At 37.9% G+C, this 12,494-nt stretch overlaps 1 protein-coding gene across 5 annotated transcripts; it reads left to right on the top strand.

Annotated features, from left to right (window-relative positions):
- Positions 1-1,632: 1,632 nt before the first annotated feature.
- LOC112275315 (putative aspartyl aminopeptidase) lies at positions 1,633-8,187 on the top strand. 5 transcript variants are annotated; one of them, XM_090246193.1, is made up of 12 exons: positions 1,871-2,832; positions 3,095-3,514; positions 4,518-4,605; positions 4,940-5,075; positions 5,318-5,590; positions 5,895-6,081; positions 6,310-6,549; positions 6,700-6,835; positions 6,986-7,185; positions 7,378-7,490; positions 7,579-7,683; positions 7,818-8,024. In XM_090246193.1, the coding sequence occupies exons 1-11, from the start codon at positions 2,467-2,469 to the stop codon at positions 7,679-7,681; spliced, it is 2,262 nt and encodes a 753-aa protein (XP_090102319.1). In that variant the 5' UTR covers positions 1,871-2,466; the 3' UTR covers positions 7,682-7,683; positions 7,818-8,024. The 5 variants fall into 5 exon arrangements, with proteins under 5 accessions (XP_090102320.1, XP_024361340.1, XP_090102319.1 ...); XM_090246194.1 differs by lacking the exon at positions 7,579-7,683 and having other exon boundaries at positions 1,633-2,832; positions 3,083-3,514; positions 7,001-7,185; positions 7,818-8,187; XM_024505572.3 differs by lacking the exon at positions 7,579-7,683 and having other exon boundaries at positions 1,838-2,832; positions 7,001-7,185; positions 7,818-8,187.
- The last annotated feature ends 4,307 nt before the right edge of the window (positions 8,188-12,494 follow it).

The raw sequence follows: 12,494 nt of genomic DNA, 5'->3' as shown, positions 1-12,494 counted from the left end.
TGTCAGTAACATTTCAAAATCCGTACTAGGTGAATATAATAAATATCCTCAATTTGTTGTAACTTTGAACATGAGAAACCATGAAAAGTGACAAATTTTTGTAATTCAAATTCATTCTTTTGAAGTTGTCAAAAACATTGTAGATGTTTTTTATTTTATTTTATTTTTATAAAAAACAAAAAAAAAAAAACAAAACAGAAAACAACGTTTTGAGTTCTTGAATGTGTTGTTCGTCTTTTGTCTTACTTTTATTCTCTTTTAAAATAGATATATATATATATATATATATAGACTCACTAATGAATGTAATTAGTACTTTGAATTTTATTAATTTTTCTGATAATATATTCTTCATATGATTCAAGTCAAATTCAAATCCACGTAGTTTGTTGCTTTGGTTTTTTTTATTGTCATGAATAATAATATTTTAATTCTTATTTAAAAAATATATTAATCATCTTTGTTATTATTATGATTATAAACATTTTTAGATTATGTGCTAAACATTCTCTTGTATTCTAAGGTACAAGATTGAATTCATATGTATTAACTCTTATATATTAAAGAAAATGGTGTTTATTTTTTTATGAACATTCATTCAATGTGTCATTTAAAACTTTTTGTCTCCATCTATTACAAATTCATTCATGACTTTCACCATAATTTTCAGCAAATTCTTGCATTATTTAAGTATCTCAATACATAGAAAAGTAGAGACCAGTCTAAGATAATTTTATGTTAGATTAATTTTATAAATATTATCTTGTGCATATATTTAAGCTTTGTTTTCTCTTTATACTTTTTATAATGTGTCATTCAAACTAGAACTTGCTAAAAACTTTGTTCACATGCAATAACCTATTGTTTGCCACAGTAGTAGTTGATTTCATTTATTTTACAAATTTTCATTTATATGTCTTTATTATGTGTGCATTTATCAGATTTTATATTCATATCTTATCTACGATATTATAAAAATAATAAAATAAATAAAATTTTAAATTAACTTGATTTTTTAATTTTAAAATATAGTGTTATCTACAAACTACCTGAATTAACTTACCTCCTAAAAAATTAATAATAATGATTAAATTATTAAATATTCGAAATAGTAGATTTAGAGTGGTTGTATTTTATTTACATATTATATATACATAAATAATCAAAGGGCACCTGGGTCCATGAGCACCATTTTAAGATCATTACATGGAAAAAAACACACTCTCAAGATAATTAAAATGTGACACATGACCACATAACCGCTAATCACAAAAAAGCGCTAATCACAAAACTTCCAACGGTCGTCGGTTCCTCACCCAATGTTTTCATCCAAGGATACCATAACCTAAATCTGTCGATAACAAGCGCACGGATGAATGATTAAATTCGTTCGTTTTATCTCCTGCTACATTCATCCTGTAATATATCGGCCAGTCCATCCATTTCGACCCTCCACGGGCCCGAGCACGGCACCGCTGGGCGGAGCGGGTGTGGGAGTGCCGGGTGGCTCGCGCACCCGCGTGGGCCACGGGTGGGGGGCTGGGAGGGGGTCCTGCCCCGATGGACGGCCACCTCGCTTCGTGTTACATTGTCGCGTTGTGATGTGTTCTTCCCCGTTGCCTCTGCCGAATGCAGATTCCCCTCCAAGCCCTGGACTTTTTGGCTTGTCTGCGTTGAGGTCCTCGATTCATGCATTGGGTACCGCTCAGAATCGGAAGTGGACTGATCGCGGGTCTTTGAAAAGTCAGATCTGGGGAAGCTTAGGGTGGGTGTCGTGGGAGCATTGGGCATAAGCTTGAATCGCGGGGGAGGGGGTTGGTTTGGCAGGGTTGTAGGTTTGGAGGGAGAGTGGGATTGGTTGCGGTGCGAGGTAATGGAAATTTTTTGTGGGGTTGGGTTTGGTGGACTTGGCCGTGGTTTTGTAGGGTTTGAGTCTGATCGGTGCCAGTGAACAGTAGGTGTGGACGATCGGGGGGTGGAGTGGGGTGCGGTGGGGTTGGGTATGGTGTGTTGGATGTTTTTTGAGGAAAAGGGGGAGGAAGAGGAAGAGGAAGAGGAGGATGTCGGTTCTAGACGTGGAGCGGGAGTTGTGAACGTCAGGATCATGCAGGGAGGCGGGGTTGAATGGAGGGTGAAATTTGGAAAGCTTGATTGCTGTGTCTTGATTTCAATGGGGGTGCAGTTGATGTGCCTGGGTTAGCCCTGTTTGAGGAAAACAAAAAAACAAAATAAAAAAGATAAAAAAGGAAAAAAAATTGTGGTGGAGAAACAATACCTCTCAGTATGTGAGAAAATTTGCTTGAGTGTAACCTGGAGGTCTAACCGTGTCGAGGTAGATGGAGTTCTTGTGGAGTATGGGTTTCAGAGAGCAGGCGTGGAAAGATAACCTGCAGGTTGCAAGAAGAACAAAGTCCTTGAATCATTTCGACTGATGAGAGCTGGGATTCCATAAAAAGATACCACATTATGGATGAGGCCTCCCGGAACCCCTCGTTCTTGATAGACATTGAGTTATGGCAGAAATTCAATCTGGAGCTGAGGGCTGCATGTCATTGGTGCACCCATCATCACACCACGACGCCGGCAGAAGCAGCCAAGCAGCTGGAACGAGGGGAGGGATGGCCTCGTGACTGGATATCCCGAAAGGTGAAAAATTCGACGCGCCAGTTCGGTGGATTGTTTATATGCCCTGCACAGGATTGCGCCGGACACTCGAATGCCAAAGGCGAACGCCGGCGGCGTTGGTTTTGCCGGTTCTGTATCAACAGGCATTTGAGCGTTGACCTCAAGAGTTTTTTCCAATTCGATGAAGTGCAATGCAAGTGGATACAGGTGTGTCTTTGCTGCGTCGTCATCATGGCGATTGGGTCTGTTTGCTGTAATGTAGACTCATTTGTCTAACTCGTCCAGGATAAACCACGCAATTACGGCAGTAACAATACCTCTCAGTCTGGAGTTGAGGGATCGATTATCTTGTTCAAACCTGGACGATGGAGTGAAAATTATCGTCAGGCCTTTTATCTGAGTAAGTGCTTCATTTTATTTTCTATTTTATTTATTGAAACAGCTTATTTTATATCAGTGATCATTGCAGATTCCTGGTCTCTCCTGCTGGCATTGCCAAGCCAAGTTGGGAGATGCGGAGTGCATAAATTGCCCCCAGAAGCACACGAAACGGGCTAAGAGGGCGAAGGAGAATCCCCTGCCGCCAACAAGATCGCTACTTGGCACACCAGGTCACACGAATGTCGCAGGGGTTGTATCGGTCCTCCTTGCAGCGGCAGGGGATGGTGATTATGATGGGGTGTCGAGTGAGGGGAGGGGAGGACCAGCCAATGAAGCTCACAGCATGGATGAGAGTAATTTTGGGGTCGGCGAGACGCATGTGCGATTGGGACTTCCTATGCATGCTTCTCCGGTTTCAGATTTTCGATATGCTCCGCCTCCCTTGCACCAGCAGCACCAACAGCATCAACAACAACCACCACCTCCAAGGGGTTTTTTTTCTGAGAAGGCAGGTTTCTCATATTCATCCCTCCTTAGGAACATTGACTTCCTTTACTAGCAACTGGGTACTGGTGACAGCCGCTAGTTATAGGCTGAGTATTTTCTGGTCAAATGCTTTTGAGCCATTCTCGATGTTGTGGTAGTTCAGTGAATGGTTGTGCAGACTACCTCGAAAATCCTTTGAATTGAATGTTGAATTGTAGACAAATTTCCCGGGATTCGCTCACAGGTGATGAATTAGTGAATACTAGGTGTTTTACAGCGATAGTTTAACTCATGCTCGTTACACGTCCAGTGTACGATCTAATTTGTCAATAAGAACCTTGACAACTTTAATACATGCTTTTAAAATTTTATTTCATCTTTCATGAATCTCATTGTAGGTTTTGTTTTTGTTTTTTTATTTTGATTTTTAGTCTGAAAATAAGTTAGTTCATTGAAATAGATTAACTTTCTTTTACGGACTGTTTCTAGTGTGTAATGAGTACCTAATGTAGGGTCGCCCTTGAAATTGGTGCAGAAAGAGCCTTGTGTAAACTGCAAACTTGCTGGCTTGACCATTATTGAGAGGCAGGGTATTAATCATGTTGAGAGTATTGGCGTCTTATGTCTGTGAGGGTCGATTTCTACATCTTGGGAACGGGTTGAAATCAGCAGCTTAATTATGTTTCACAGGCCTGGTCATTTCAATGATAAGGATATCATGAGGAGGGGATACTTCTGTTAGAGAGGCAAGGGTTAGGGTTTTGAATTTGCCAGTTAGGCATACTCCGAGGAACTATTTCATCTCTTGCAGTGGCGTAGACGGCTGTGTCTGTTTCGTATACCTTCAGTTGCTTTTCACTCTCAGATGGTATCCACTGCGATGCGAAGAAAACGTAGCAACTCTAATAAATCATTGACTTTGGACAAGGGTTTAAGCATTAGAATTATATTGGCTTTTTAATTTGCCAATATGTGTATATCATGGTTATTGATTCTGTAAGATCGTTGGGTGTCTTGTTGTACAGGGCCTTATGTGCAGGGAGGCTCAGTCAAATATTATACCTCATTTACTTGAATATGTGGACAACTCATGCACACCATTTCATGCCACGGGTAAGCAGAGAATCTTCGAAATCATAATGTGGTCAAGGACAGTTGCATACTTGAGAGTGAATTCTAAGGTGTGGAAGTGTTGTCCAATTATATGATGAGAGGTTTGATTTATTTCTCTTACAACCTTCAAGTATTTCTGCTTTTCATCTGCTCTCATTTTGCTGCGTGTTTGCGTTAAAACTTCATGTTAACGGAAAGGCGGCGAGATTACACTTTCACTTTTATCTAGTTATGTCACCTGCCCTGGGATGCTTGCTTCTGTGAGATACACCTTTTATGAGTTGCTTGTTTAGCATGGATTAGCAGCTGAAATAGTTGTGTTTATGTTCAACAGCGGAGGCAAGGAAGTTTTTATTAACTGCAGGATTTCAGGAAATAAGTGAATGTGAAGAATGGGCATTGCAGCCAGGGGGACGCTATTTCTTCACTCGCAATATGTGCTCCATATATGCTTTTGCTATTGGTCACAAGTAAGAATGCGTTTTAAGCCCTTCACATATCTGTGTTTTTATTCTAATATTGTTTGTATATTCTTGTTTAGTTTGCATGGTTTTAACGATTCTTGCATCAGCTGAAAAGCTGAAGCTGAGGTTTGCTTGAAAATACAGCTCAGTTGTTAGTGCATCCCTTCTTATTACAAGAAAATAGGGCCAAGAAGTGTATTCGCGTTTGGTATCATGGTATATTTCAACTTCATGGTTTCTCTGTGCAGATACAAGCCTGGGAGTGGTTTCCATGTGATTGCGGCTCATACAGACAGTCCATGTCCCAAGTTAAAACCAGTTTCATATTCAGCGAAAGGAGGTTTTGTGCATGTACGTGTACAGCCATATGGAGCTGGGGTTTGGCAGACCTGGTTTGATCGAGATCTAAGTGTAGCTGGTCGCGTCCTGCTTCGAAGAAAAGATGGTGATCTTGTTAATGAGCTTGTGCGGGTTGGGCGCCCCATTCTTCGAATCCCAACAGTGGCTAATCCTGTTGACAGGTTTGCCTGCACATATTCACCTAATATTCTTACGTGCTCAATCTGTTGCTGTCATTTCTTCAATTTAGTATATCACGTCTACTCAATCTTTCATTGATTTTAATTTCATCAGTGACTTCGAACGAATGATTCTTTTTAAATTCTTTTATTGCTAGTATAATTTAATTTGCTGTTGGTAGTCAAAAAAATTGATTCGCAGCTATGTTGTTTACATTGTTTATTTAGTTGGCCAGTTTTTATTTTATTTGATTTTTACGTGTAGGTATTTAATCTCTGCATATGTGTGATTACAATTTTGGTACAGGGGGCTAGCGGCGGATGGTAGCAAGGTTGACGCGGAGGTAAACCTTGCACCTGTTCTGGCCATGCAGATAGAGTCAGAACTTGCAATGTCTTGCGATTCTGAGTCGTCAATGCCTGTGGAACACAATGATCATGGGTCCCATATTTATCCTCAACCTGCTACCGCTCACCACCCACTTTTGATTCAGGTGTGGACATTCATGGCATGCACTTCAACCTACTTCGTCCTTAACTTATTCTTTGCTATAAGGAAGACCAAATTTCTGTTTGGTCTTAGTATGCTTTATCACTCCTCGATGGCATGTATTTTTATGTATCCCATCAGGTCCAATCTTACTGGAAAAGGGAGACTTGTGAAAGGCTGGACGAGTGGTCGGTTTATCTTATGGCATGAGAGGGGTGGATGGGTAGTGCAGGTGTTAGCAGATGCGCTCAAGTGCGATGTAAGCGAGGTTGCAGATTTCGATCTTAGTGTATATGATACACAGCCTGCTTGTGTTGGGGGTGCTCGTGATGATTTTGTTTTTGCTGGACGGTTGGACAACTTAACCTCAACGTTCTGTGCACTGTGGGCACTTTTACATACATGCGCAGACCCTTCTTCTCTTGTGGATGAAAGCTGTGTTCGCATGATTGCTCTATTTGACAGTGGGGAGGTACTGGTGTCTCTCATTTCTTTTTTTACGTGTTTCAGTTATGCTTTGGACTTGTGTTTACCAAGTCTATGCAGAACTCTCAGAAATTCTGCGTATCTTTTCTTCAAGTGTGTAAATGCCTTATTGCTTACTCCCTGTTTACGGATGCAGGTGGGAGGACCTGATTCAGCACAAGCAGCGGGGCCACAGATAATGTTGCAGGCTATGACACGCATTGCTAGGTGGCTTGCTCGGGGTTCAGATAGTGAAGGAGTCGTTGAGCGAGCCATGCGAAGATCTTTGATTGGTAAGTGAACTGTACATACTTAATTTGTGCTGTTGGCTTTGGCTTTTATTATTCGGATTCCCTGGCTATTACACGTTAGGTACAGTAGTATTTAAGTGGTGTAATTATTCCTTCTCGAAACCTTCTACATTTGCACCTTAGACCATTCAGGTGGGTTTTTTGCAGTGTCAGCTGACATGGTAGAGGGCATGTACCCTATACAAGTGTCGTCACCAGGCCAAGAAGAGTCATTTCATCATCCCAAGCTTCGTGATGGCCTAGTTCTCAGGCAGGATGCTAGCAATGCCAATGACATTGTAACATCGTTTTTATTTCGAGAAGTAGCTAAACGAAGTAGTATTCCGGTTCAGGTTTGTTGCTCTTCTCTGCAGGAGCTCTGGTTTTGTTGTAGTGGATTGGTCTGCGTTCATGAATATAATCCATCTTACGTACTTTTGAAGATGAAAGAACCATTTTATATTTTCTTTTCTTTTCAATGGTCAGTGATGCTGAATATTATGTTAGGATTTTGTCTTTTAAACTCATGTTTTAATTTGCTGCAGAATTTTCCTGTGTCACGGGAGACGGGCTGTTGTTCAACAGTTAGTTCAATATTAGCGGCAGGGTATGGACTCCGATTGATCGACTGTGGGGTGCCCCTGCTTTCCATGCACAGGTAACTCCATTAGATGGCTTTGCTACAATTTTGGGTCTATTCAATTATTCATGCAATCACACAACTAAACGAAAGAGACAAATGTCAGGTTATTTCTTAAACCTTTCAGCGGACCTGTCATGGTTGAACTTGAGTCTGCAGAAATCCTCGTCTGGGTCACATCAGTGCAAAACTATTCGACTCTCGATTGATAGTAGGTGCCAAATGACTCCTTGTTAATCTACTTCGCAATATATATATATATATATATATATATATATACTTAATCTAGTTGGGAACTGCAAAAAGTTTTCCCTAGCTGATTCGACGTGCAATCTGTGTGTGCAGCGTGCGAGAAATGTGCAGTACCGATGACATCGAAACAACCTTTCGACATTTCAGGGAATTTTTCCAGCATTTTACCGCCATAGATGAACAACTGAGGGTTGATGTTTAGTTCTTCACAACACAAAACTGTAACATTATAGAACTGTAGCCCTCATGAGGTGCACAACCTCAATTTCAGGGGTTGTCACAAAAAAGTTGCCGACTGTCCCTGAATCACTGTTGCCCAGCTAATTGCAGATTGTTTTGAAGTGATTCTCGACAGTCGTTGATATTTACACTTTAGCACATTCATTGAGCACGGCAGTGACATGTCTTTACATAGAATCCACTAATGCGGCTCAGAGTAATATTAATTCCTTTTGGCTGCGCATATCTGAAATTATCAATTTTTCTTGTTTGTTTTGGGCCAAATTCTAGTTGACATTAAACTTCCTTTCATTGTTTCTTTCTCATGCTGGTGATGCTTGTAGCATATCACAATTGAAGGTAGTCGTTTGTATGTGGTTGTACCCAGTCTACTTTCAGTGAATTCAATTAAAATTGTATTGACTTGTTCATGTACAGCTAATCTGGGTACCCATTTCTTCTTAGGACTATTCTATTATATAGATCCATGTATAGAAATCTTCATAATACTTAACTCTTCAAATCCTAGATAAAATCTTGAATAAGCATTTCCATCACTCTTTATACTACTATCGACAAATTCTCACAAGTCATCCATAAATTTTTGAAAATTTGAATATATATATATATATATATATATATACGTACACATACATACATATATGTTGGAACTGTTAATAAGTTAGAACTTTTATGAGTTGTTTTTTATGTGAAGTAATCAAATCTATTAAAATAATCACTTATATTAATAAGCTTTAGAAACAAAAAAGTTAAGTGATGCAACTATGTTTTATTAGATGCTTAATGGAAAGATTGATGTTTCACTAGCAATAGCTAAAGTTTTATATTTTAAAGATTTAATTACAATTTGTATTATTTTAAAATTTTCTTAGTTATTAGTTTTTAATTGAATTTTAATATTTTTCCAAATGGTTTCTTTATTAATTTGATACTATATTTGATATTACAATTCAAACATGATTAGTCTATCTTAAGAGTCTAAGATCCTTCTAATCCACAGCAACATAAAACCTTATCACAAAAGTAGCGATGCTCCAAAATGCTATCCACTTCATATTCTTGTTGGTCATCAACTACAATTAGTAGTGGTGGTTGGTGTCGATTCAAAAAGCACTTTGGCTCAGTATGAAATTCCTTCAGTTGGAAAACATGGAAGATTGAATGGATCCAAATATGTGAGGGAAGCTCAAGGCGATATGCAACATCAAAAATCACTGCAAAATGCAGAAAGGTCTAAGCCACCAAGGTGTCAATTTATGGATTTGGATTGATGTAGCAAGTGGTAAGTTGGCATTGGAGAGTAATACTTGATCACCCTTCCGGAAGGTCTTGTGTTGCCGATGGCTATCTGCATACTGCTTCGGTCAATTTTGTATTGTAAAGAAGCGGTGCCGTGCCTCTTATAAGGCTGTTGTAAGCCATTGTATAAACTCCTCCATTGTCAGATCATTGGTGTCGATTAGACGATGGAGAGTTGTTGGTATAATCAAATGCTGATTGATATTAAGGAAAATGGTGAATGACCAGTACTTGCTTAAATACTATCATTATAAGCAAACTCCAAAGACATCAAATATTCATCCCAATCATTATGATGAACTACCACAAATGCTCGCAACATATCTTCTAAGGTTTGATTTGTTCATGTGTTTTGGAATAGAAGGCTTTAAACATGGTAAGTTAAGTGCTTAATAGATTGAACAAGGCTTGCCAAAAACTCCTCGCAAAGCATGAATTTCAATCTAAAATGATAACATGAGGTAATCTATTGTAACAAAAGACATTATCAAAGATGATTTGTGCAAGCGTTGGGGTATCAATATTCAAGCACATTGTGGCCAAGTGAAGTTGTTTTGAGAGTCAGTCCACACAGACAGTAGTCACAATATGATGATGAGGCATCTGTGATAAACACATAATAAGATCCATAGTCACTTGTTGCCAACATGCGATAGGTAGTGGAATTGGCTACAATAGTCTAGGAGATACTAGGTTGCATATTTTAGTACATTGACATGACTCGTAAGAGTGTACAAAAGCTCGAACATCACGATCCAAACCTACCCAAAACCATGTCCTTGAGATCCGTTTTAGAATCTTTTTTTGCCGTAGATATCTAGATATTAGGATGTCACGTCCCTCTTGAAGTATGCATATTTGGAGTATAGCATTTTCAAGTATATAAATCCGCTTCTTGAAATAAAGCAAGCTATCATTAAGACTATAATTTTAATACTATATATTGCCCACTTTCACCCGATTCCTAACCATCTTAAAATAAATATCCTAATGCGTAGCTTCCTTCCATTCTACCTCTTTGGTTAGGTTTGAAATGACACTACTAATGGTATCAATTTTTGCCTTATCTCCCAATTTGACCTTCAAGTTTGGTCTTTGTAATAAGTTGTTTGGCACAATATGTTGTTGCCTTTGCTTGTATTTAAGCTAGATATCAAAAAGCTGCAATTGTTTTTCTCAATGATAATGTCATGATTTTATATTTTCTAGATGCAAATTATGTAGTAAGAATCAATGGTTAATCCAAACAACAACTGGCTTCTCCAACAAATAGTCTCAAAATACCTTCATAGCACATATAATTGCTAATTGCTCTTGATGATGTGTAGACTAATTGTGCTTTGTCCTTCTAAGCTTACATGATTTATACGCCATAAATTAAAGGTCCCTACTAAAGACTTATTGAAAGACCACTCTAATCGAAAAGTTGAAAGCATCAATATTAAGTATACAAAGAAGGTTGAAATCATACACTTGCAATATTCAAGTAGTAATGAGTGCATGCTTCAACTTATCAAAGGCACTTTGTTGCTCCAATTTCTATTCAAATGGGACATCCTTTTCCAATAGATTTATCAATGAGGCAATAATGTATACAAATTGTCAAACAAAATAGTGACAATATCTAGCAAGGCCTAAAAATGAATACACTTCAGAAGCATCTTGGAGTTTGGCCAATCTTCCACTGCTTTTATCTTATCTTGTTCCATGTGCATACCTTCGGAGGACACCACATGCCTCAAAAATGTAACTTCCGACTTCCAAAGTTCACATTTTGATTACTTGCAATAGAAGTGACTATCTTATAGCCAATGCAATACTTCTCATAGGTGTTACTTATACTCTTCATAGATTTTACTATATATGAGGATATCATCAATGAAGACAATTACATACTATTCCAAAAGATCTTCAAATAATCTATTCATATAATCCATGAAAGAAGCTGAAGCATTGGTGAGGCCAAAAGGTAAAATAAGCCATTCAAAATGTCCATAGCACATATAAAATATCATCTTTTTTATATCTTCTCTTATAATAGTTATCTGTTAATAGCTACTTTGAAGATCTAATTTACTAAAAATAGTCACATCTTAAAATTGATCAAAAAGGTCATCCATGCATGGAAGTGGATATGCATTCTTAACAGTTTGCTTATTAAGGCCTCAATAGTTGATGCAAAGTCAAAGTCCACAATCCTTCTTATAAGCAAAGAATACACGTGCTCTCTATAGTAATGTGCTTTTTTAAATAAGGCCCTTCTCTACGAATTTGTCTAATATCTTCCATAGTTCTTCAAGTTCATTTAATGCTAGGCAATAAATTTGTCAATTGGTTGGTTTTATTCCAGACAATAGTTTTATTTGAAAGGGGGTATTTTGATCAAGAGGCTTGCTACTAGGTAGGTCCGTTGGAAAGACATCTTCATATTTTCATATGAGTTGTTTTGCTTATTTTATTCTTTTGTCTATCTTTCTCATCACTGATGCAAGATTTAGAACCATCATATACATTGGTTGTTTATGTTGTATTTGCTTCTTTATAATAGTCATTCCTATGAGTAAGTCTTTAGTTGTAGATTATTTTTTTTTCTTCACTCAATATAGAGGTACAAAGAGTCAACTTGCATCCACCAACTTTCAAGGATATTGTCCTTACTATCTAATCAACTTGCTTATTTTTCACTTCTAGCCATAGAATACCAAGAATAATATCATATCTTAGCTTTATTACCTTGAACCTTTCTCTTAAGACATAAGTATCAATCAACCTTAAGGTTTCTTCTTCACATGTCTCACTCAATATGTTCTCTTAGTCATTTGCAAGATATATACTTCTTTCCTTGATTATCGTAATTTTAATCCCAAATTAGTCTGTTATTTCAATTAAGAGTCAATTTTTTATAGAGCCACAATCCACAAGTACTCGACATGGCTATCCTCTTAATAGTCCCATTAGATATACTAGTTGATTCTTTTTATAGTTGTCTAAGGCCATGCCATTTGTCTTTGAGAAACAATAGCTATCCCTAGTATTGGGCTTTGGCACTTTTATTAGGGATCCTCATTTCCATGCTCCATTTCATTATCAACTTCATGAATCTTGAGATTATGAACCTGCCTTGTTTTGTTGGTGCTTGAATTTTGACGTTTTGGAGAACCTCCGATCTAATGGCCTGCCTCCCAAAAATAAAAACATAATTTATTTTGCACCAATATTTATTGTCTTTGT

This window comes from Physcomitrium patens, chromosome 22, assembly GCF_059467195.1.
Source record: "Physcomitrium patens ecotype Gransden chromosome 22, ASM5946719v1, whole genome shotgun sequence".
In the NCBI taxonomy this organism is placed as follows: domain Eukaryota; kingdom Viridiplantae; phylum Streptophyta; class Bryopsida; order Funariales; family Funariaceae; genus Physcomitrium; species Physcomitrium patens.
This window is presented reverse-complemented; position numbering and strand designations above follow the sequence as displayed.

What these genes read in the sequence shown, in the direction of transcription:
- LOC112275315 (XM_024505571.3), top strand. Translation starts at nt 2,467, where the DNA reads ATGGATGAGGCCTCCCGGAACCCCTCGTTCTTGATAGACATTGAGTTA. An exon ending in TGCAATGCAAGTGGATACAG is followed by an intron (nt 2,833 to 3,094) that starts GTGTGTCTTTGC and finishes TGATCATTGCAG; the next exon opens with ATTCCTGGTCTCTCCTGCTG. An exon ending in CCCCTGCTTTCCATGCACAG is followed by an intron (nt 7,491 to 7,817) that starts GTAACTCCATTA and finishes CTGTGTGTGCAG; the next exon opens with CGTGCGAGAAATGTGCAGTA.